Source organism: Leucoraja erinacea, chromosome 26, assembly GCF_028641065.1.
Source record: "Leucoraja erinacea ecotype New England chromosome 26, Leri_hhj_1, whole genome shotgun sequence".
Lineage (NCBI taxonomy): Eukaryota > Metazoa > Chordata > Chondrichthyes > Rajiformes > Rajidae > Leucoraja > Leucoraja erinaceus.
This window is the reverse complement of record NC_073402.1, coordinates 19,851,850-19,877,838: the sequence shown is the minus strand read 5'-3', so window position 1 is coordinate 19,877,838 and position 25,989 is coordinate 19,851,850. Positions and strand designations below refer to the sequence as shown.

Here is a 25,989-nt window from a genome sequence, read left to right as displayed (position 1 = left end):
ATTACTGGGTTTCCAAGGATATTGTTTGTACTGGAACTATTGCAACAAGCATCTTTCCAACTATGGATCACTCCAACAGATTTATCAATAAGTGAGTTTGGCATTCCGACTTTGCATGCCCAGGTCATAGGTCACTCGCCATAAACATTGTCGTTAGCGGATCTTCTGTGTGTTAACAGACCTTCGCTTGATCCGTATTCTCAAGCATTGATTCTTCTAGGTAAGAAAATACTTCTTTCAAACTATGAATTAGTTGTGTTTATTGTTCCTTTGCAAAAAGCTATGATGATTTTACCATTTGTATTGCTTTATGCTTCGGTGAGTGCTTTATGCTTTGTGCTGCTCCATGGGTTCTGGGTTTGTGGCCGAGGTCGGACCCCGGTCTCCAGCGCTGTTAAGTTGCTGCTGGGCCGTCCCCGTCCCCTCCCTAGTGTCACCTCTCTCCTTGTCCAGTGGCGGTCAGTTTGCCCCCCTCGTTGGAGGGCAGGAGTCATTACAAATAGTAAGTCGGAGCTGGGATAGGCAATCAGTTCCACGGGAGCTGCTTGTAGTCCTCCGGCATCAAAGGCCCTGCTGGTGGAGGGTGTTGTGACTCAGAAGGAGAGGTTTGGTGCCGAGCGCTGGTCATCGGCGGGGATGCACACAGGGTGCTGCGGTGGCTCGACCCCGCCACCACCAAATATCTCTGGAGAAGTGTCTTGAGCCGAAACGTCACCCATTCCTTTTCTACGGGGATGCTGTCTATCTAGCCGAGTCGCTGCAGCACATTGTATGTGTCCCCATCAATGGCTGGTGCTCAGCTTTCGCTGGCACCTGGGGGGGATTGGCGGCCAGTGGTGGTCCAGTGGCGGTTCACGTTCTCCCATCTCCCACTCGCATCTGCCCTCTCTCTCTCTCTCTCGCAGTTACACCCCACTCTCCCGCTACCTGGCACCCCCGTTCCTCAGATTAAATATATTTTTACACATAAATTAAGAATAAAGATAAGAATTTATAGTTTCTTCAGCCAGCACTTCGTTAGCTTTGACCTTAGCGAATGACCTTTGACAAACCCCACGATTCATTGCATTTTTCGGAATACCGAACTCGCTTATTGCACGTGCGTTTAATGCATAAAGCCAATTTTGCACCTAGTACCTGTTCAATCCGGCATATTTCTATATTGTGCATTGGGGGCCAGCAGTCGCAGCCCAGAACGGGGGAAATAATTTGCCACTCTAGACTCCACCAGCCTACAGTAGGCCACATTGTAGGCTTTGTTCACAGAAGCCACATTCCCAACTACTCATGCAACCTGTCCAGCCAGCTCCTCTTCATGTTCCCTCTGAGCCAGCAACACACATTCACATACGAGAATGGTTGTGGCATGGCATAGCATCACCATGGTCCCCAAATATGTAAAATTGACACCTAACCCAAGCCCTGACCAATCTGTGGTAGATATCCAATTGACCCAGTGCAGAGACACATCAATGCCATACTCAGATGCTTGGAACATTTTGACCCAGTGCGAGAAACTAACAGAGGGTGGTCAGCAGGAATGCAGATTCAATTTCAGGTCTGTTTTTATTTTAAATCCACTTTTTCCCCCAAAAGAATCAGGATTTTGCAATGAACTCAAATGGTAGAAACATAGAAACAAAGAAAATAGGTGCGGGAGTAGGCCATTCGGCCCTTCGAGCCTGCACCGCCATTCAATATGATCATGGTTGATCATCCAACTCAGTATCCTGTTCCTGCCTTCTCTCCATACCCCCTGATCCCTTTAGCCACAAGGGCCACATCTAACTCCCTCTTAAATATAGCCAATGAGCTGGCCTCAACTGCCTTCTGCGGAAGAGAATTCCAGAGATTCACCACTCTCTGTGTGAAAAAAGTTTTCCTCATCTCGGTCCTAAAAGATTTCCCCCTTATCCTTAAACTATGACCCCTTGTTCTGGACTTCCCCAACATTGGGAACAATCTTCCTGCATCTAGCCTGTCCAACCCCTTAAGAATTTTGTAAGTTTCTATAAGATCCCCCCTCAATCTTCTAAATTCTAGCGAGTACAAACCGAGTCTATCCAGTCTTTCTTCATATGAAAGTCCTGACATCCCAGGAATCAGTCTGGTGAACCTTCTCTGTACTCCCTCTATGGCAAGAATGTCTTTCCTCAGATTAGGAGACCAAAACTGTATGCAATGCTCCAGGTGTGGTCTCACCAAGACCCTGTACAACTGCAGTAGAACCTCCCTGCTCCTATACTCAAATCCTTTTGCTATTAATGCTAACATACCATTCGTCTTCTTCACTGCCTGCTGCACCTGCATGCCTACTTTTAATGACTGGTGTACCATGTACCAGGTCTCGTTGCATCTCCCCCTTTCCTAATCGGCCACCATTCAGATAATAATCTACTTTCCTGTTTTTGCCACCAAAGTGGATAACCTCACATTTATCCATTGTACTGCATCTGCCATGCATTTGCCCACTCACCCAGCCTATCCAAGTCACCGTGCAGCCTCCTAGCATCCTCCTCACAGCTAACACCTCCCCCCAGCTTCGTGTCATCCGCAAACTTGGAGATGTTGCATTCAATTCCCTCGTCCAAATCATTAATATATATCGTAAATAGCTGGGGTCCCAGAACTGAGCCTTGCGGTACCCCACTAGTCACTGCCTGCCATTGTGAAAAGGAACCGTTCACTCCTACTCTTTGCTTCCTGTCTGCCAACCAGTTCTCTATCCACATCAATGCTGAACCCCCAATACCGTGTGCTTTAAGTTTGTATACTAATCTCTTATGTGGGACCTTGTCGAATGCCTTCTGAAAGTCCAGATACAACACATCCACTGGTTCTCCCTTATCCACTCTACTAGTTACATCCTCGAAAAATTCTATAAGATTCGTCAGACATGATTTACCTTTCATAAATCCATGCTGACTTTGTCCAATGATTTCACCACTTTCCAAATGTGCTGCTATCCCATCTTTAATAACCGATTCTAGTAGTTTCCCCACTACCGAGGTTAGACTAACTGGTCTGTAATTCCGTTTTCTCTCTCCCTCCCTTTTTAAAAAGTGGGGTTACATTAGCTACCCTCCAATCCTCAGGAACAACTCCAGAATCTAAAGAGTTTTGAAAAAAAGTAATCTGCTTATCACTATTGAATTCTAACACTTCAATTGGACTCGGGTCAGGTGTCCACATTCTCAAGTAGCAAATGCCCTCACATGACAGAAAAATACACAATCAACAAAGCAAAATACACCAGGAAACAGTTAAGGTCATACGTGCCTAAATCAGCGCTCAAGCTAAATTATACACAAATCAAGTTCAATGGAGTTGCATATAATCACAAAAACCATACAGAACTACTTTTATCCACAAATACAAAGGATAAATCCCATCACAAAGACTACACAAATTATCTCACCCTAGGATATCAATTGTATCACAAATATACAAATATGTTACCTGTCGCTGTTTGATTTCTTCTTTCTTCTGTTCCAGAAAAGCAGAAGGGATTCCTGCAATGTTTTCCTGGGCACTCAACAGCAATGGCCACAACTCTCCCATGAACATTCTTGCATTCTTTCCATTCAAGAACCCGGTTAAGTTAATCTGCATCAGCTTTGCATCTGGGTTCTGCAACAGACACAAGATGAAAGCAGGAAGGTTATATGGAAAAATCAAAAAGCAATTCAACCTACTTCTTTCAAACTACCTCAATATTCTTGACAGTGGCAATACTTTAGATGATGGTAAAATTACATTAATAGTTTTTCTATCTATGCTGTGCATCATCAATGCAATTTCCCTGAACTATCAGCCTATATAAACTGGCTGAATGTCAGCTTTGCCTTAAGATTTCTTTCAATATGAACAATCCATTTAAATCCCATTTACGAGGCCAGACTGCCTCTCACTATTTCTGACAATAGCCAATGGGCATTCTGGAGTTTTATGAACGGATACTGCACATAGGTTGCCAGAGCAACGAGGTCCAGTAAAAAAAGCACACAAACGTGTCAGAACACCACAAAGCATGTACAGAGTCCTGAGGTCTTCAACTTCTTCTGGCCGACTCCTGAACCCAAAGTTCCAAGTCCCCTGTAGAGAAAGATGTTCCCTTGGGTTGCTTCCGACTCCCTACTGCAACTCAATCACCTTGAGTATAATGTTATATCATTTATCTAAATTGTAAGAGACGAACAAGCAATAATGAGTAAACAGCCACATAAAAGAAAAATGAACAGTTTATATTCAATTTTGGCTTAAACTGTTTAAATAAACTTGCCTTCATACTCCATGAAAGAACTGTCCTACCTCTCCAGATCTGAGTTTTATATCATAAATCTAATAACATGCAAATTCCTAAACTAGGCACAGTGTAGCAATTCGATGAACATGAACACTAGCATTCCACTGATTGTAATCCAAAATCTTGGCCAGTGCATACCTATACCATTGTGTAGTACATGGCCACCAACAGTAATCTGTAATCATATTAAATAAATGAATTTCAATCTGATCTTGGCAGCACTGTTAGTTTAATTGACTGTGGTTATGGTATTACAATTATCCAAATGTAACTACTTTGTAGATACAGGGTGCAAAAGTAACCCAGATCTGCTAATATGAATTACCACAGATTAAAGAATTTATATATTTGAGAAATATTCCAGCATTAATATTAATTGTTTGTACTTTATTCAAATTAAAGTACTAGTACACAGAATACACACTGCTCTTTAGAATATTTTCCAATAATATATTAATTAGTGATAAGATCCATGTTTATTTAGTTGCAATGAAATTTGAACCTTCTGGAGTTTTGAAGGGCCTCAGATAGAGTTGCAAGTAAAATCGTACACAGCTGCTATGAATGCTACAGACCAACATCAAGATCTGAAGCATTTCTTATTTCCTTGCTTGCAAATTGTTTTCATCCTATTGCAATGGTGGACATATATTTGTGGGACAGGATTGGGGGGCCAGGGTGCAGGCAGAATGGTGTGGGCTCCAAGCTTTCCACATACACCATTATTGCCATGTGTTGATCAGTTATTAAGATGTACACTTCAAGCACAGCGAAAAGGAAACTTTCACTTAATTGTCCCCAAGATGAACATCTCACTTCCATGTAACGTTCTGCCTAGTAATATAGATGTTATTTTGTTGTACATTTATCAAAAAAGCCTGAACATTTCTTCGTGGACAAACTAGATCAGACACATTCAAATGTTGAGGATACATTTGAGTCACATGAAAATAGAATCTCAGGCCTACACAAATTCCATATACACCATTTGTAGTTCCACATCAAACATAACTTTCCTTCTATATAATTTCTAGGCAATCTTCCCCAAAATGAAAGACAGTCTCATTATCCCTTGGTTGCAGTGGCGAGTTGAAGTTTTGAGTAGTTTAAAAAAAAAAAAAAACAATTAGCCCTCCAAAAATATTCCAACATCTTGATTTTTAGTTGAAAGTTTCAAGAAAACAATTTTTTTGAACATTGGTCATAAATAAGCCTTAAGATTCACTATTAAGCCATTTCCAATATTCAGATTACAAAAGCAATTTTTATCTGCAATGGCACATTTTTCCTCATCTAATCTGGCTACTGTTTTGCTTTCCACTTGTTACTTCTGAGCAGTGTAAAGTTTTGTCCGAGTGCTCTTCATTGAATGGCATGAGGATTTTCGTCTGGTCACTTTACACAACTCACCTCCAAACACACACTGCATCATCAAGGGAGGAGGGTCAGAGCGACATTGGAATTCACTTTGCTGTGACCTAACAAGGTGATGGTGCTATACTTCAGACGGAATAACATCCATTTTGGTTCAGGCCTTTTAAATCATAAATCACACGATCATTAGAAAAATGCTGTCAAAGGCGCTTATTATACAATAAAACAAGTAAGAACACATACATGATGGATTTTCTTTTTGTTACCTGAGGGCTAACTGATGGGTCATTCAATAATTTCAACCGTTTCACAAAAGTATATTAAGCACTCATAAGGGTGAGCACTCAACTTTGTATAAACAAATTCATTCAGCATTTAAAAGCAATCCATCGACATTCATTTTTTAGTTTCATTTCAGGGAAAGAAAATCAGATAATGTAATCTAAACTAGCTAAATATATCTTCTAAAATCTAGAAACTACGCACCAATTAAACTGACAATCATCAAATTCCATTTTGGAATCCAAATCGATTTCCAAATAGAGCACACTTAAAATACAGAGTTCAGAAAAAAATCTCAATGTACCCTTGTGAAAATAGCTAAAAGTGCTGAATGGCCCACAAAGAATCCTGCCACATTTAAAGCTATCCTTGCAGCTTTTTAAACCATGTTTTTACTGTCAACATTAACTGTGCAGAAAACAAGTAGAACTGACTTTACAAAATAAATTTTCACCAAAAGACCAGGTGAAAAACCATATCACAATAACTTTTCAAAGACTCTTTCCTGTTTCCAATTATTACCTTCTCCTCAAGATGGTTGAAGATGAACTCAATAACAACATCATCCTCGAACCCAAGCATTTCTGTCACTCTCTGGGTAATCCATGGCTTGATCACCTCCAGGTTCACTTTATGCATATCCACCTGAAATTATATATTTTTTTAAAGATTACATTACAATTGAACACTGAATTGTTACTCGAATGCAACTAATTAGTATCTATTAACAGCAAGAAGAGAACCATTGATCTTATAGACAAAATGATACAAAGCCAGTGCGGGTTGTACAGCATCACTAATGACTCTCTAGAGATGTTTATGGGCATGCAGATAGATGTAATACAACTGACATAATCATGGGCCTGTCCCATTACAGGTGATTTTTCAGGTGACCTACGGCGACTGTGTACTGAGCCATGTATCTGAATACATATGTAAATGTGATATTTAATTTATTCATTTTTAATTACTTTGCAAAAATTTCTCACCACTTGTTTTTGCTTTTTTATTATAGGGTATTGTGTAGATTGATGATAAAAAGAAGAATTTAATCAATTTTCAAATAAGGCTGTAACGTTACAAAATGTGGAAAAAGTGGGGTCTGAATACTTTCTAAATGCACTGTAGATATATATTAATCAATGATAATCCAGTAACATGCTTTGGGATGTTTTAAAATGTTAAAGGTACTCAATGAATCAAAGCTATTTCTGCAATGAACTTGAAAGACAATACCTTTTTTTCAAGACATTCTGCAAATTTCAACTGTTTTAGAAGTTTCTTCTGTTTGTTGCTGAATCGATTGTCTTGTTCTGCACTGGTTCCCTATAAAAATAGAAAATGGAAAGTGGTTTATAGCATGACAATTAAGTTTAATTTATTTTTGAAAGCTTTATTACAACTCAATTCTTCAAGTTACTGTTTTGCCAGTATCAGAAATTCTTAATTCAATATTGGGAGAAAAATGAGCTTTGGAATGACAAAGGTTACAAAGCACCTTTCATGTCACTTCTAGACAACACAAACCAATTAAATACAAGTGTAATCATCCAATTAAATACAAATGTAATCATTGTACAGTGTAGGGGCTGCAACAGCCAATTTGCATACAAAATACTTGCACATTTAGATAATTATCAAATAAACTTTCTTAGTAAAGATTAAGCAAGACAAAGTATTGGCTAAGAAACTGGTTCTTCAAAACTGCACCACGGGATAACTAAAAATCTAGTTAAGAATACAGAGTGAACATTGGTTTAAATTGAATTCAAAAGATGCAGCTTTAAAGCGCAACAATTCATCAGTACGTCGATGGCGTGTCACCAACAATTTGACACATTTATTGATAAATCCCATTCAAAAGATAACTCAGAGCAAAAATCTTCGGACTGAGGAAGGGCCCTGGACCAAAATATAATCTACCGCAGATGCTGCCTGGCCCGAGGTCCTTCAGCAGTTTGTGTTTTTTGTCATTGAAAGTTGGACTAGCTAGCACAAAATACCCTCTTAGAAACATAGAAACATAGAAATTAGGTGCAGGAGTAGGCCATTCGGCCCTTCACCGCCATTCAATATGATCATGGCTGATCATCCAACTCAGTATCCCGTACCTGCCTTCTCGCCATACCCTCTGATCCCCTTAGCCACAAGGGCCACATCTAACTCCCTCTTAAATATAGCCAATGAACTGGCCTCAACTACCCTCTGTGGCAGAGAGTTCCAGAGATTCACCACTCTACCAAAATACCCTCTTAATACACTAATGATTGGTAACATCAATCAACTGCGGTCTATTAAAAAAAGTTTGACAATTTGGTTTGACAATTCTGAATCGCCCTCATTCTCCTCTCTCCCTCATCCATTGAACAGACACACTCAGTTCAGATATTCTCTTAAGTCTCAGATCTGCTCACATAAATTTTTTGCCAGTTGCATCATGCACAAGATGTTTCGTCCCAGAAAAAAAACGGCCCATTATGTACACCCTATATTTTTTTGGATCATAAAATAACAGAAACATGTTCTAACTAGTGCATGGCCATTAGTGTAACTTCCCAAATATTACCTCTATTCTAAAATAGAACTATTATACGAATGGCCACTGCTAGTAAAATCTTAAAATTCTATAGTGCTCACAACAAAAGAAAATTGCTGTCAGTTTGCTAACAAATGAAATCCCCAATTAATGGCTGGAAGACCCATGTACATACTAAATTGCAAAATATTCAAATTACATTCAATCACTAGTGTCATGCAATCAATATGTGATTTATTTTCCCTAGCAATCTTTTAAAAAAGCTGAACGATCTGATTAACAAATAACAAAGCCTTCTTGCATATCAAAGAAGTAAATGGGAGACTAAATTTTACAAACTGTCCCATTATGTTTGTAATGTATAATTACATTAAACCAGCAGAAAATCAAACTTAAATACTGTGTCAAATTATTACTTCAATAGTTATTGGCTATGGTGAAGTTTTTTTTCGAAGGACAAAAATAAGTGTCAAGACTAAAATAGGTTAGAAGAAAAATGTAAATAGGTTTGCATTGCAGACATGAAACTCAGCTCAAGGAGTTTATAATTTATAAACATGCAACAGTTAACAAGCAAGACAAAATTGATATTTTATGGAGAGAAAAATGGAAGTATGTTTTTGACCAAATACCTGCCCCTGAAGGCTACATTTGCCCTCCTCTGTAACAAAATTAAACCCCATTCCCATCAATTACTATTCTCACAACTCCTGGCTCTTTCATTCTAATCTTCATAAGCTTCAGGTGATCCAAAACTCTTTTGACTTCACCAGTTGCATTCACCCAAAACACATGCTGGCTGTCCTACAGTAACTGACTCAAAGACTATATAGAAACAAACTGTTGCTGGTAAATCAATGGAACGGGGAACGGGAAACTATAAGGATCAAGAAGTCAAATTAGCGGCCCAGAAAATAATTATTTCAAGTTAAAAAGACTATTGAATTCACAAGGAGAGTTGCAATAAATCATGTTGCCAATGCAATCTATACATTTTTAATACATTTTCTGCAAACCAGAGCAGCACATGTTGAACAGAGAAATGCAATAACATGCAGACAAAATCAGGATAGGATAGGGCTACAATTTTGCATAAATAAATACTCCACAGTTGAGCCAAATATCCTCCTTTCCTGGAGTCTGCTCAACTATAGGCCACTTACAGTAGATCCTGAAGTAATCAGATCATGCCCCAGTGAAGATTTAAGATTTCACATATTGCAATTTGAAAAACTGTCACTGGTCAAATCAGTAGTATCCTTTTATATGAAATTCACACAATACATATACAAATTCAAAACATGGAGAACATAATTAGTGTTCAAGAAGGAACTGCAGATGCTGGAAGATCGAAGGTACACAAAAATGCTGGAGAAACTCAGCGGGTGCAGCAGCATCTATGGAGCAAAGGAAATAGGCGACGTTTCGGGCCGAAACCCTTCTTCAGACTGATGGGGGGTGGGGGGGGAGAAGGAAGGAAAAAGGGAGGAGGAGCCTGAGGGATGGGAGGAGACAGCTCGAGGGTTAAGCAAGGGCAGTTTTGCTAGCCCTTGCTGTCTCTTCCCCTTCCTTAACCCTCGAGCTGTCTCCTCCCATCCCCCCGCCCTCGGGCTCCTCCTCCTCCCTTTTTCCTTCCTTCTCCCCCCCCCCTCAGTCTGAAGAAGGGTTTTGGCCCGAAACGTCGCATTGAATCACAGCCTCTGAATTGTTCTAAACACCAGTGTTTATGTCCCCACTTCAATTAAGTTTCTGTTCAATGGCAAATACAATTTAATTGATGGATGATTTAACAATGGAAATGTCTTTGAATGTCAAATGAAGGTAGCTAACAAAGTATTGTTGAAGTTGGTCATACTCTCTTCATGTATTATGAATAATAACTTTATAGCAGCAGGTTATTGCTGAAGTAGATGGAGATGATTGGTTTTAGTATACTGGCTTGAGAAAGTTCTGCAGCCTCCAACAATATAATTATTTCTTTCAGCAAGGAAGGGTTCCAGCACTGATAGATACAATTGATCCCAGGGTATTTTATTTTGCCAAGATCAGTTTATCACATTTTTGAACAATGGTCTCAACATGTCGAAGTAATTATTTTCATTTCACCTTCGGAATTCAGCATAAATTTAGACCAAAGATTTTAATGAGGTTGGTAGAATAGCGAGCAAGTTATAACTGCCACCTGGTATCATAGTTAATTGCCGCTTCCATCATTTGTTGCCGACTAAAAATAAACTGGTGCGCACTCAGTGGCCATATTAGATATGTCTATCTTTTTGTGGAAAGAACATATCTGGGCAATTTGCCACATCAGGGAAATCTCAGGGTTGTAACCATTGTGGAAAAGTCTTACTCGGCTTTGTTCTGAAATCATCAATAATAGGCTGTCATTATTAACACCTATACTCTTCATTGTGATCAACCCCTTAACCTATTTTTTAGAAAATGCTGACTAAATTGAAGTAGCCGATGACCATCTTTTATATGAAGATAGTTCCCAACCCAAAATGCTATCTGTGCATGCCCTCCAGGGATGCTGCCCAACCCGCTGAGTTATCACAGCACTTTTTATTTGTAAACTAACACTTAAAGTTCATCTGACAGTGGGCAAAATTATTGAGCACTCTTAATTCCAATTACCTCTGCCTATGCCAATGATGTTAAAAACAATTACCAATAATTTAGCAAGAAATACCAACTTAACCAGCAAAATTGAAGAGGCAATATTAATAATGCTTTTTATAGATATTCCTTAACTGTTTGTGCTCTTTATTATATAGGAGTTAGATATACATGGCAAATGTCAAAATTGTGCTCCATCCACCCTACTTTTCACCAAAGCGATTACTCACTTCCTAAAATGTAATTTCAATTATTAGTACCCCTGTGATTTATTAATTATCTGCTTTCCTAATCAATTTAAAATGTGGATCCATATTCACCCTAATGTATGAAGCAACATTACTGCACCTTCTATTATGAGCAATAATCATAAATAGAAGATGCAAAATGCCACCGGGTCAATCCCACACACAATGTCATCCAAGATCAATGTATAATTTGGATAGAAAACAATTTTCTGATAAAGATTATAGACAGACTCAAGGTCTCTACATAGTCAAATATATACAATATTCCAATTAAAATAATTAGATGTAATAAGTAGTAAGTTTATGCAAGTACATATGCATGAATCATCACAGAAAATAGTCATAATAAGTTAAAATAAATAGCGGTTATGAATAAAAACAATAATAATAAATATTACAATATTTATGCAGTATAATCGATAAACTAATAGTTTAAGCTGCATTGGGTATATAGTACTAAAAATCAGCCAAACTATAAACGTAAAGCTATTTTAGTGGTGGAATAAAAAGTTTGCTTAAAAACATGTTTAAACAGATTTAATTAAAAAAATAAAATTAAAAATTGGCAGCAAAAAATTGAATGATATAGTACTGCACTATTTAGAATCACCAAATATGGGCTTTGAACTTGGAATAATCTGGTACAAGCCAACCGTATTTTCAAGGCATTTCACCAAAGATTTAATCCATACATTGGATTGTGTATTGGAAACAAATATACCACCAAAAGAGAAAATTCACCACATTCCATGGAATCTTATAATCCTCCTTATCGTTTCACATATATTGCCCTACTGCACCAGTTCCCCTTGAAAGTAGGGCACTTGGATGAAAATATCTATTCCGAATTCACTATATGGATACCTTATGATAATTGATGTCTTGTAATCTGATCGTTGGAAGAAGAGAAAGGGATTTCAGATTACATATTGGAAACAAATATACCACCAAAAGAGAAATCCGACTTATCGTTTCACAAACTGCCCTACTGCACCAGTTCCCCTTGAAAGTAACTTGGATGAAAATATCCACTATATGGATAATGATTGATGTAGAGCACAAAAATTAGAATTTTTGCAGAGCACAAAAATAATTTTATAACTGTGACTTTAAATCAGAAACGTCATGAAAATAATTATTTAAAACAATTACAGGCAATAATCTTATGTACACAGGAGTGAATTAAATGCTGCATTAGCCTTAAAATTCTATTAAGTTTCATAAGCTGCGCAATCATTCTTGGAATTTAAATCAATAGGCCATACAACAACCAGTGAACAAATCAAAGATTCAAGAGTTAATAGGCACTGAATGGTGCAACATCAACCAGCCACTTAAAATATCTGTAGTGTCAGCCTAGGTCTTTGCTACAGCTAGAACAGTAGACACCACTGTAAATAGGTCAAGATTCCCATGTTGTGACGTTAAATCGAAACTGGAGGGGAAAAAAAAATTGTCCTGATTTTAGCTATAGGACACACGTGAAAGAAATACACCTGGAGGTAATGGGAATTGGCAAAATACTAAAAGGTTATGATGTTCTGCTAACATTACTTTGAAGAGATCTGGATTATCAATTCCCTCCAGCCTGCTGGATGATCTCAGTGAGATCATTACTGATCTATCTCACAATACCCGCCTTTGTCCCATATACCTTAACACGCGTTTAGCTATGATCGATCAATTTACTTCACAAATGACCAAGCAGAGTTCTAAACTTTGCAGTGTTTCTTAATTTCACTACGCTTCTGGAGCTCTCACTCTCACTTTTATATTGTTAAACATTAATTCAATTTCTTCACTAAATGTATTACTTCTGTCTAAGCTGTTTCCAATCAACATATGCCCTTCCTGACAATCTTGAATGTGTAGTTTTCTATTAATTCATCTGAATTATAAACAGGAATAATTATATGAGCAAGCAGACCACAAAACTAACCAGTACAACATCCCTGTTACTCCTACCACTTGGCCTATTGGACCAATAGAGTGCATTCAACTTAATGCGTATTAATAGCGGAGAGGGACTTTATGAACTATCTCATAGAAGTCAATTTAAATAACATCCTTCATTCCAGTACTTTAATGACTTCTTCAAAAAATTAATTCAAATGCAAAAGGCACAAATAACCTATTTTTGCTGAACGTGCAAGGGGGAGGGTGGGGCTTGAAACAGCTGTAATTTGTCCAGTGACTATCCTTAATTATGTGCTTTGGTAATTATGTGACAATAGATACATGATCGAATGGTGTATTATTATATGGTTTCGTCCTCTCGACATTCTTAAATAGATGAGCGCCAGGCACTATTTTCCAATCTTAAATGGTTCTCAAATCAAGAGAACTTCGAAGTATTATAGTTAGGATATCTGGAATATTTACACTATTTCCTTTGAAAATTACCTGTCCCTGGGGATCTGTCAATCATTAATGACACTATATTATTGTTTTAATGTCAGCTTCTCTGGCATCTACTGTCTGGAAACTACTACAATTAATGATATTAAATAACTTTTCAGCATGTCTGTTATTTCCTCATGTTTCTTTTCAATAATATCAATCAGTAGTTTTTAAAAGGTTCATATTCATTTCTCATATCCAATTCCTTGCAATGTAGCTAAAATGTTATTTTTTAAATTTGTTTAAAAAAAAACGTGGACTTAAAATACAGAAATGCATCCATTGACTACAACTTCATAATGCGGTTCAGGCAAAATGCTTTGATTGAGTTAATGAAGAAAAAAGATCAACGCAGGGCAACTTAGAACAAAATTTAAGAGCCTCAGTGTTTCACATCACTTTCAATAGAACATTATTAAATTGACTCGCAATGCTGGGAACAAAATCCGATGTACTGAATGGACCACATTTAAAATACTATGTTCATGACACAAAAGACAATTGCTTAAAATAAAGCAACACGACTGATCAGCCTTAAGGTGATAATTCCTTAATAGAAATGTCACCTTCAGAGATTAAAATAACATGAGGGACCTACCGATATGTTTCTTATCTAGCCATTCATTACCAATTACTCTCAGTGGCTTATTTTCAAACACCTATTTGTTACTTCTGGAGACAAAGATCTATCATTGGCTTTTACCTGTTTCTTCTATGCTAGCGTTGCATAACTTTTTTGTGGGAAAAGCCACTGACTTTCCAAATCGCCCAAGAACCACTCACAAAAACATCCCAAGAGGTTCTCGGTCTGGCACTTCTGTCCAGATACTGCCTGTCCCACTGAGTTACTCCAGCATTTTATGTCTATCTTCGGTGTACACCAGCATCTGCAGTTCCTTCCAACACACTCTGCCCCTCTCACGTTGAATACTTCATAAAAACATTTTCAACAAGGCGACCCTATAACTCCACATGACTTTTGCTGACAAAAAGTCAGACTCAGGATGTACAGGTAGGGGAGAGCAAGGCATGAGGTGCTTGCTGCTCACCATCCTGCAGGCCATATATTATGCTTCACTGTAGCCAGCAAGAATGAAGTAACTTCTATATATAATCTCTTGACCCCAATCTCACATTTTTACCATTTCCTCAGACTTGGCATGCAATGGGATATAATTGACTTCCAATTTAAATTCAGCTAAACAAGGGCAAAATGTGTGCCGTGCTCTTTAATCCCTGCCGCAAACCACCTGCTCATTACCCATCTCTTCAAGCTACTTCATACTTCACAGATCTGAACAATCCTGTATTCTGCTCAACCCAGTCAAATTTTGTTTTCCATTGCTACGCAAACACAAAGCCAACTGACTTCCACAATCAAGTAGCTCATCACCAATATTACTGTAATCACTGTTGACCAGAAACTCATTTAAGATTCTGTAATCAGAGTTAATATTTATGAATTTTATATATTTGAGTGCAAGTTGGAAGTGACATAATCGAAAAAATCGACCTGAGGAAATCCCAATGCACAATGGCATATGGTGCAGCAGTTAGAGGTACTACCTCACAGCTCCAAGGACACCAATGTTGATCCTGTTGTCTGTGCGCAGTTTGCACTTCTCTCCGTAAACATGCAGGTTTCCTTCCACATTCCAAAACCATGATAAGTTAAACATTATTTGCAAATTGCATCAAATATACACAAAATGCAAAAAACCTAAAGGTGTGATGATGGGCATGAGAGAATGTTGCAGATATGTCAATAGAGGAAAAATTGGACTATTGGGATTGCTTGCCTTCTGCCAGCCAGCATGGTACTGGTGATGTTTCCAGCATGCATTGAGTGTTACTTCCATGTAAATCACACAGATACATAATGATCATATAAATCTGCTCCAATAATGTTGATAGTTGGATAAATATTGATCAGGCCATAGAACTCCAACAGTTTACATCACCAATGAGGGCAGATCAAACCTAGGTTTCACATCTCAGCACAAACTCAACATTATCTTCATTTGAGGATTTCCCTACACTCTGAACTAGACCTTCAACCATAACTTGATGCACCAATTAGCCCACAACAAATTCATGATAATATAAATTATACATTATCTGTTCCCAATTGAATCCTTTGAGACCTGTTATCATTCTGCTCTTGTAAAGTAAATGTATTCTAGTGATGCAGTTCTCCAAACTAAATAACACTCCAGAAAGCGAGCATGGGAAAAAGTAGATCAGCATTTCCTCACTTTCTGAAATACAAGCAATTCCTTTGGCATAAACCAAAATGTTATTAACCTCTCCGATTACATTTTGTTTATTAACTAGTCACATTTAGATTTAATATTGCCAAAGTTTACCTGATGTGTCTCCAATGTTCCATTCTCTCAACTTAAGCCACCTGAAACCCAGTTCTCACACCATTAATAAGTTAAAATGTCATTCACCTATTGATGAATGACATTTCCTCCAAACCCGCAAGTGTTCTGCAATATATAGGAAATTCTCCTTGCTTAAATCTGACCCTTTCTCACTTTTAAACTTTACATTACAATCCTCTCTAAAGTTAGACTATCCAAGCTTTGGATCCATCTCCCTAAAGCGGTTGTTTTTTGCTGGGTACCCATGAAAAGTTTTAGTCATCTTATTTCTACATTATGTAACCATACCCCAATCGAACTACACAGAATATGACATAATAGTAAGCACCAATTTGGAGTATTATGTTCAACTTTGGTTCCCCTGTTATAAGAAATATATTGTTAAGCTGGAATGGATGCAGAGAATTACCTTGATGTTGTCAGGCTTCAAGGGTCTGAGCAATAGGGAGAGGTTGTGTAGGCTAGGACTTTATTCCTTGGAGCACACCAGAATGAGGGGTGATCTTATAGAAGAGTACAAGATCATAAAGGGAATAGATAAGTTAAATGCACAGAGTTCTTTAGCCAGATTAAGGGAATGAAGAACCAGAGAACATAAGTTTAAGGTAAGAGGGAAAAGATTTAATAGGAACCTGAAGGGCAATTTCTTTTTTTTTTTTTTACACAAGAGATGGTGGATATATGAAACGAGCTGCCGGAGCAGATAGAGGCAGGATACTATCACAACATTTAAAAGACATTTGGACAGGTACATGGATAAGAAAGGTCAAGAAGGATATGGGCCAAAGGCAAGCAGATGAGACTAGTGTAGATGGGCATCCTGGTCGGCCTGGGCAAGTTAGGTCAAAGGGCCTGTTTCCATGCTGTATGACTAAGACCAGCTTCAATACTTTTGGGTTTGGCCCAACTGCATTGCCGATTGCCGACAAACTTTAACAGTAACAAACTACAGATTCCAGGCAAATCCTTATTTTTTAATGACAGGACACAAGAGGAACTTAAGCTGCATGTAAATTTCAGCCTCCAAGCCAAAAACAGTCTTGCACTCTAATTATTTTTATTCCAATTACAGGAAGTATAAGTTCAGCGTATCTATTATTTACAGAACTAAAGTTTGGGTTTTACAATTCATAAAATAGTAGCCTCGGAACTCAGGCAAGGCTAAGAATGTTTTTTTTTAATCATCCCGAGTGACAAAACATATTTCCAAAGTCCCAATGTGATTACAAAAGTTGTAACTAACTCCCTGTTATCTGTTAAAATTGTACAATATCCAACGTTTATTCTCAATTTTTAATTGATCGTGAGATGTATTTGGTTGAACGGGTTAAATATTTTAAATCCAAACACAATAAATGTGTGATTTTTTTTGCGATAACTGCCTCAACTTAGTGTGCACGCTATCAAAGATAACTTGGCCTATTTTCTGGTACTTAACCGCGCCAGCCTGTTTTGCAACCACGCTGTTAAAGTATTAAGGCCTTACAGGAAAAGATTTTCAAAACACTTCAACCATTCGGAAAACAAAAGGGAAACTGCCAAACGTCGAAAACGAATCTCGTGAAATTGGAGCCTATGCTTTGGACATTTGCTTTGCCTCCTCGCAGGCTTCTATCGCGGCCTTAGCCGCTGCCTCCTGCCGCACTGGAGCTGATTGTTTGGGAAAACAAAATTATATCCTATTCGTCTCGACTTTAAACTGGGCGTGTGCCACACACTTGGATTCGGGATACATGGACATACATTGTGTTAAACAGGCGTGCAATGGAGCCGGATTAAACAAAGTCTAATTTCCCCGGCACGCACGGTGCCCCGAAAGCTGCCGCCATTTTCAGCGCCGCGCGATTACTGAGGCCGTATCTGTGTGCTCGGGTTACAATAAACACTGTTTTATGCGGTTAAAACGCTGCAGCCGACCCGCAGAACCATCAGGGTGGTTCAGCTGCTACTGAAAGCGACGATCAAGAGAGCAGTGCTCGGTTAGGACACTCTGCGCGGCCACTGCATTACTTACACGGAAAAACCCCGCGTCCATCTTGTCTGTCTGTGGAGGGACTGCCGGATCAGACCGCCGCTCACTTCCGCTCTACCCCGACTCATCACAACGGTCCTTCCGCTTCACGGAAACGCCCGAAGCGCTCGTTTTCCGCGACGGAAATAGCCGAAGCGTCGGCTCGCTGGCGCCAGAAGTAACCCGGCGACAACGCGTTCGATTCCATGCAAGTGCTCTGTATTTATCAAGAAAGAAAAGAAGAACATTCGTTTATTCATTTATAACGAAATTTCGTTTCCCTGCAGTCATGCATGTAATAAAAAATGACAAAAACACACAATCAACACAAATTTAACATCCACCACAGTGAGTTCACCAAACACCTCCTCACTGTGGTGGAAGGCAAAATCTTAAAGTCTCTTATAACTTTAAGACGCTTAAAAATCAAGCGTATTTAATTGTCGAATGGACTGACAAAGGAAACGGTTACTTGCAGCAACATTTATTTATCGCACATTTTATGTTTGTTCTGGTATCTACTAAGTACTATGTTTGTTCTGGTATCTACTAACTATGTTTACAAACTTGCAGGAAGGAACTGCAGATGCTGGTTTACACCGAAGAAGATAGACGCAAAATGCTGGAGTAACACAGCGGGACAGGCAACATCTCTGGAGAGGCGGTATGGGTGGCGTTTCGGGTCAAGGCCCTTCTTGAGACAAGGATCTCGACCCGAAACGTCACCCATTTCTTCTCTCCAGAGATGCTGCTGAGTTACTCCAGCATTTTATGTCTATCTTACTGTGTTTACAAACTTGTTGTGTGCTGTTGCAAGTAAGAATTTAATTCTCCCATTGCAGGAACTATGTCAATAGACAATAGGTGCAGGAGTAGACCATTCGGCTCTTCAATGTGATCATGGCTGATCATCCCCAAACAGTACCCCGCTCCTGCCTTCTCCCCATATCCCCTGACTCCGCTATTTGTAAGAGCTCTCCCTTGAAAGCATCCAGAGAACCTGCCTCTGAGGCAGAGAATTCCACAGATTCACCACTCTCTGTGAGAAAAAGTGTTTCCTCGTCTCCGTTCTAAATGGCTTACTCCTTATTCTTAAACTGTGGCCTCTGGTTCTAGACTCACCCAACATCGGGAACATGTTTCCTGCCTCTAGCATGTCAATAGAACATTCTTGACTGTAGATAACAGGATTCAGGGTAAGGGGTATTAGTTTTAGCTTTAGTTTATTGTCAGGTGTACCGACGTACAATGAAAAGCTTTTTTGTTGCGTGCTATCCAGTCAATGAAAGGACATGATTACAAACAAGCCATTCACAGTGTACATATACAGGATGAAGGGTATAACATTTAATGTAAGATAAAATCCAATTAAAGATAATTAATCAAATGAGGTACATGGGAGGTCAGGACCGCTCTCTAGTTGATGAGAGGGCAGTTCAGTTGCCAGTTAACAGTTGGGAAGAAACTGTCCCTCAAACATACATTTTCAAACTTCTCTATCTCTTGTCTAATGGGAGAGGGGGAGAAGAGGAAGTGACTGGGGTGAAACTGTCCGGCAAACCTATTGTTTCTGCCTGCTCCTACCCTACAAAACTCATCTCCAAATACCTCAATTTTACCTTGTCTCCCTTGTCCGGTCCCTTCCAACCTACCTACAAGACACCTCCTATGCTCTTCAACTCATGAATAACTTTCATTTCCTTGGACCCATCGCCTCATCTTTACCATGGACGTACAGTGCCTTAACACCTCCATTCCATATCACTTAGACCTCAAGGCTCTCCAGTTCTTCCTTGAACACAGATCCAAACAGTTCCCCTGTTGAGCAGCAGGACACCAGACGCCTGTGGCAGGGGCTACGGACTGTAACCAACTACCGGAGCACCCCACCCTCATCCGCAAGTGCCGGCACCTCCCTAGCTGATGACCTGAACTCCTTTTACGCTCGTTTCGAGATGGGCAACACCACCCCAGGTCTGCCGACTATCGACAATACCGTCAGCGGGCTGGCTACCGAAGCTGAAGGGAGGAATGTGCACACATTCTCGCTGTCCAAGCACGACGTGAGGAGGGCTCTGACACGGGTGAACACGAGGAAAGCTGCAGGCCCCGATGGCATCTCGGGGCGAGTACTCAAGTCCTGTGCTACGCAGCTAGCTCCGGTGCTCACTACAATAATCAACCTCTCCCTGGACAAGTCCGTGGTCCCTGCCTGCTTCAAAAAATCCATCATTGTACCGGTACCAAAAAATGCCTCCCCAGCCTGTCTGAATGACTACCGTCCGGTGGCCCTTACCTCGGTAGTCATGAAATGCTTTGAGAGGCTGGTGAAGAAACACATCTGCGCCTTCCTCCCTCAGAACATGGACCCGTTGCAGTTCGCATACCGTCCGAACAGATCCACGGACGATGCGGTCTCCCAGGTTTTGCACACCGCTCTCTCTCATCTTGACACCCAGAAGGGGGGCTACATGAGGATGCTGTTCATAGACTTCAGTTCAGCCTTCAACACGATAGTCCCCACCAGACTGGCCGGGAAGCTACTGGAATTGGGGCTCAACACCTCCCTGTGTGCCTGGGTCCTGGACTTTCTCACCGCCAGGCCCCAGGTAGTCAAGATGGGAGGGAATACATCAAAGTCCCTCACCCTGAGCACAGGATCGCCCCAGGGTTGCGTCCTCAGCCCCCTATTGTACTCCCTGTACACACATGACTGTGTGGCTAGGTTCAGCTCCAACTCAATAATTAAGTTTGCTGATGACACTGTGGTGGTGGGCCTGATCTCAGACAACAATGAGAAGGCCTACCGTGAGGAGGTGGCTGATCTAGCACTCTGGTGCCAGGATAACAGCCTCCTCTTGAACATCAAAAAAACGAAGGAGCTGATCGTGGACTTTAGGAGGGCACATCATCCGAGGACGTACACTCCATTGAGGATAAATAGGGATCCTGTGGATAGGGTGAGCTGTTTTAAATATCTGGGAGTCCACATCTCTGAGGATATGACATGGACATCACACGCCTCAGCACTCGTGAGTAAGGCAAGGCAGCGCCTTTACCACCTCAGGCAATTGAGGAAATTCAGAGTGTCTCCGAGGATCCTCCAGTGCTTCTACGCAGCGGTTGTGGAAAGCATCTTGTCCGGAAATATTACCATCTGGTTTGGGAATTGCTCTGCCAAGGACAAGAAGGCTGTGCAGAGAGTAGTGCGTTCGGCCGAACGCACTATGGGAACTTCACTCGCCCCCCTGCAGGAACTATACATCAGGAGGTGCAACTCCAGAGCCAATAAAATCATGGGAGACCCCTTCCACCTATGCAACGGACTGTTCCAGCTGCTACGGTCAGGCAAATGCCTCCGTTGCCATGCTGTGAGAACGGAGAGGTTGAGAAGGAGTTTCTTCCCAGAGGCCATTCGGACTGTAAACTCCTATCTCACCAGGGACTAACTTTACTGAACGTTTTTCCTTCCAATATTTAATATGTAAAAGAATATGTGTGTGTTTATGATTGTGTTGATAGTTTGTTTGGTTGTTTGTTTGTTTGTCTTTTTGCACAAAGTCTGCGAGCATTGCCACTTTTCATTTCACTGCACATCTCGTATGTGTATGTGATGAATAAACTTGACTTGACTCAACTGCCACTCTTCTCCATCTGGCAGGACTTGTCCCCGCCCTTACCAGCATCCCTTAAATTCCTCTCACTTTCTTCAAGTCAAAGGTGTACGGCTATGCCAGTTTTTTTTGTTGGCTACGTTGAATACTCCCTGTTCCAAGTGTACCCCAGCACAAATCCCCAATTCTTTCTCTGCTCCATCAACAACTATTTGGGACTGGATCCTGCACCCATGCAGAACTCATTGATTTCATCAACTTTACTAATAACTACCAAACCTGTCTTCAAATTCACATGACTATCACTGCCAACCCTCTCTCCCTTCTCGGTGTCTCTAGCTCCATCACAGGGATCTACTATTGGCAGCTACTACAAACCTAAAAACTCCCACCGTTACCTTGACCATAGCTTCTCCCACATGTTTTTGCGAGGATGCCATTCCTCACTCTCAATTTCTCCACCTTCACCGTATCTGCTTCCAAGATGAGACTTTCCATTCTAGGACATCCAACTTTCATCAGTACATCTGGCAGATTGGGTGTTTAGGAATACACCTTTGGATTATAAGAGGTCCATTCAATAGTCTGATAGCAAAGGGGAAGAACATATTCTTGTATCCGATGGTACGTGCTTTCAAGCTTTTGTATCTTCTGCCCGATGGGACACTAGATCCCCTTCCCTCCCATGCTGTCCACCTCTCCCATCCTTGTATCACAACCCCTGTCAGTTCCATTCTTTACCTTTTCTTATCAGATTCTAGAATCTGCAGGCATTTTTATCCACTAATCACCTTCCAATTTCCACCATTTCTATCTCCACTATTCCTTCCCCCACCTTGTCAAAATACGTTTCTTAAAAAGCAAATAGCAACAAAAACTGTTAAAGGTAAAACCATGGCAATCTTTAATTGATTCGTCAGACGGGAGTGGCAAAGATCTACGATGAGCACAAACGTTGCTCAGTACTTCTCGGGCTCCCACTCACAGAACAAAGAAGGGTTAGCACAATTATACATTTTTCTTATCAGTAAAACACTCCTATCAAGTCTGAATATGGCATGATTGCAGCCTTTCAGAAGACAGGAAGGCTGGGTCCAAATCAAGCTCATCCAATATCAAGTTATTACTTATCTCTTGAGCGTCAGCTATTTTTTTTCAATATTGGCTTCTTTATGGCCTTGAATGAAGCACATGTTATTACTGCAGGCTGCCATCTTAATGTCTTTATTGAAAAGACCTGTCTTCCATATTGTGTTCATTCAATTTACAAAGTCATTCAGACTTGGCACCGAGCCATTCTTTTGTTCTACTAGATCATGCTTTTGTAGAAGAATGACTCCATTTTAGATTTGACTATTAGCTCTTTTAACCTGCCTATTATCTTTACTAATCAAACCCTCCTCATCTGTATCTACCTAATGCATTGACATTGAGCCATGCAGACATAGGCCAGATACAGTTAAAAAGAACAGTGTTAAGGTCCATTTTACATGAAAGTGGAATAAAGAATGGAATTTCAGAGCTTAGAGCTGAGGCAATTATAGGCAACATTTAGATAATTTAAAGTTTGTGGTTTGACAGCATATTGATTGTCGGAGAAAATGCTGTCTGGTGGATAGAGAGTGATTGGGAGAAATTGCAATTCATTCCAACAATTTATTAAAATGAGGACCAATTTGAGACAGCCAAATAATGACCAGTGTCCAAAGGAAACTGAAAGATGTCCAACTCAATGTTGGGTAAGCACATTTCTCAACTTTTCTGGCAGCTACCTGAAACTGTTTTTTGCCACATACAACCGCAAATGAAAGTATTTAGATACTTACAAGACCATATTTGGTGAATTACAGGCAGTGGGACTCTTGATTGCTGTGTATGGGACTTTAATGGTAATTTTTTCAATTAAAAGTTATTGTGAAGCCAGGAAGAATAGGAGCCCTCTGGAATAAAGACTTACATAAGCAATGAACCTGAATAGTCTGTAAAAGTAACAGACAAAAATGTAAGGAAACCGAGGAACAATTGAACAACTTGTGCTGAAGCACTTTAGTCAACAGACTAAATTGCACAGAATCGGTAGAGTAGATATTTATCTAGTAGACACTCAGTAGTTAGCGTTTATCTTCACAGATGCTGCATTGCAGGTGAGGTTGTTTGCTCTGCTGGACTGCAATGCAGGTTTCAACTCAGATATACTAAGTTCTTTATTCATTGTTTTCAGATGTGTGTGTGTGTAGGTTTTCAAAAAAACTAGAGGAGAACAGATTGCAAATTAGTACACAGAAAGCCTCAAGTGATGCTTGAATATTCTAATCCCATGAAATTAAAACAAAGGTCATTGCTCTAATAAAATGTCACAATATGACGCTATGATTTTAATAGAAATGCATTGAAGCATATAAAAATTGATATGCATTGCTAGTCGAACAAGAAGCAATAGCCGCTGGTATATTAATGATCTCAGAGCTTTGCCAGCAGGTCCTGATGTTTAACCTATCAGCTAGATAGTGTACTGGGTAAGGGAATAACCAGTTACTGCACTTACTCCTCATAACTAAAGGGGGCAGAAGAGATTTACCAGAATGCTGCCTGGATTGGAAGGTATTAACTATAAGGAGAGGTTGGACAAACTTGGATTGTTTTCCCTGTTGCTTTGGAGGTTGATGGGATACATAGAATCATAGACTGATACAGTGTGGAAACAGGCTCTTCAGCCCAACTTGCCCACACCGGCCAACATGTCCCAGCTACACTAGACTCACCTGCCTGTACTTGGTCCATATCCCTCCAAACATGTCCTATCCATGTACCTGTCTAACTGTTTCTTAAACATTGGGATAGTCCCAGCCCCAACCTCCATACATCCACCACCCTTTGTGTGAAAAAGCTGCCCCTCAGATTCCTTTGATTATTCTGTATCTTCTCTGTTTCTATTTTTTTTTAAATTTCTTTATGCACTACTACTACGGACTGACGCAAAACTGCATTTCATTGTACTCATACTTGTATTTGTGCAATGACATTAAAGTTGAATTGAATTGAATTGAATATCCCTCCAAGCGTGTCGCCATCCATGATACCTGATCATCCAACTCAGTTTCTTAAACATGCCTGGGATAGTCCCCCCCCCGAACTTTCCACAACATCCACATCACCCCCTTGTGTAGAAAAAGCTGCCCCTCAGATTCTGTATCAAAGAATTCCAGAAATTCACCTTCTCTGTGTGAAAATATTTCCACTGGTCCTCGATTCCCCCTTACTCATGGCCTGTGAGAGATTCTGTGCATTTCCCCAACAAAATATCTGCCTGCATCTAGCCTTCCAAACATAAGAATTTAGATGCAAGATCCCCCCTCATTCGGCCCTTCTAGCCTGCACCGCCAGTCTTCAAGCCTTTATTATCATGGCTGATCATCCAGAAATCAGTATCCTGCACCTGCCTTCTACTCCTCTACCCCCCGAAAGTCTTTAGCCACATTAGGGCCAAAACTGTACGCTAACTCCCTGTGTGGTCTCACCAAGCCAATGTACAACTGGCAGGAGAACTACCTCCTCTGTGGCAGAGAATTAACAGAGATTCACCACTCTCTGAGTGAAAAATGTTTTTCTCATCTCGGTCCTAAAAGATTTCCCCCTTATCCTTAAACTGTGACCCCTTGTTCTGGACTTCCCCAACATCGGGAACAATCTTCCTGCATCTAGCCTTCCAAGTCCCCTTAAGAATTTTGTAATCCTCCTTTAAGATAACACCCCCCTCAATCATTCAAAATTGGAGAGCGAGTTCAAGCCGAGTCTATCCATCCTTTCTTCATTGTGAAAGTCCTGACATCCCAGCAATCAGTCTGGTGAACCTTCTCTGCACTCTCTCTATGTTAATACCGTCCTTTCTAAGATTAGGAGACCAACACTGTACGCAATACTCCATGTGTGGTCTCACTCCATCTAGACCCTGTATTCTAGTGCTGAGGAAAACCTCAATAGCTCCTATACTCAAATCCGGAATTTTGGTGTGGCCAAGGCTAACTACCATTCACTTTCTTCAAACTGCCTGCTGCACCTGCATGCCTACTTTCAATGACTGGTGTACCATGACACCCAGGTCACTTTGCATCTCCCCTTTTCCTAATCGGCCACCATTCAGATAATAGTCTAGCAGAGGCAGAGGCAGAGGAGTTTTTGCAAGTAACAAGGAAGTGGAATGGACTACCA

General features: G+C 40.2%; 1 protein-coding gene across 1 annotated transcript in view; it reads right to left on the bottom strand.

Moving 5' to 3' along the window:
• LOC129709754 (serine/arginine repetitive matrix protein 1-like) overlaps positions 1–25,989 on the bottom strand; it is an 87,383-nt gene that overhangs the window by 20,477 nt on the left and 40,917 nt on the right. The window contains 4 exon segments of the mRNA XM_055656312.1: positions 3,460–3,630; positions 6,485–6,607; positions 7,199–7,288; positions 18,170–18,212. Of these exon segments, the coding sequence (XP_055512287.1) occupies positions 3,460–3,630; positions 6,485–6,607; positions 7,199–7,288; positions 18,170–18,212 (427 nt within the window).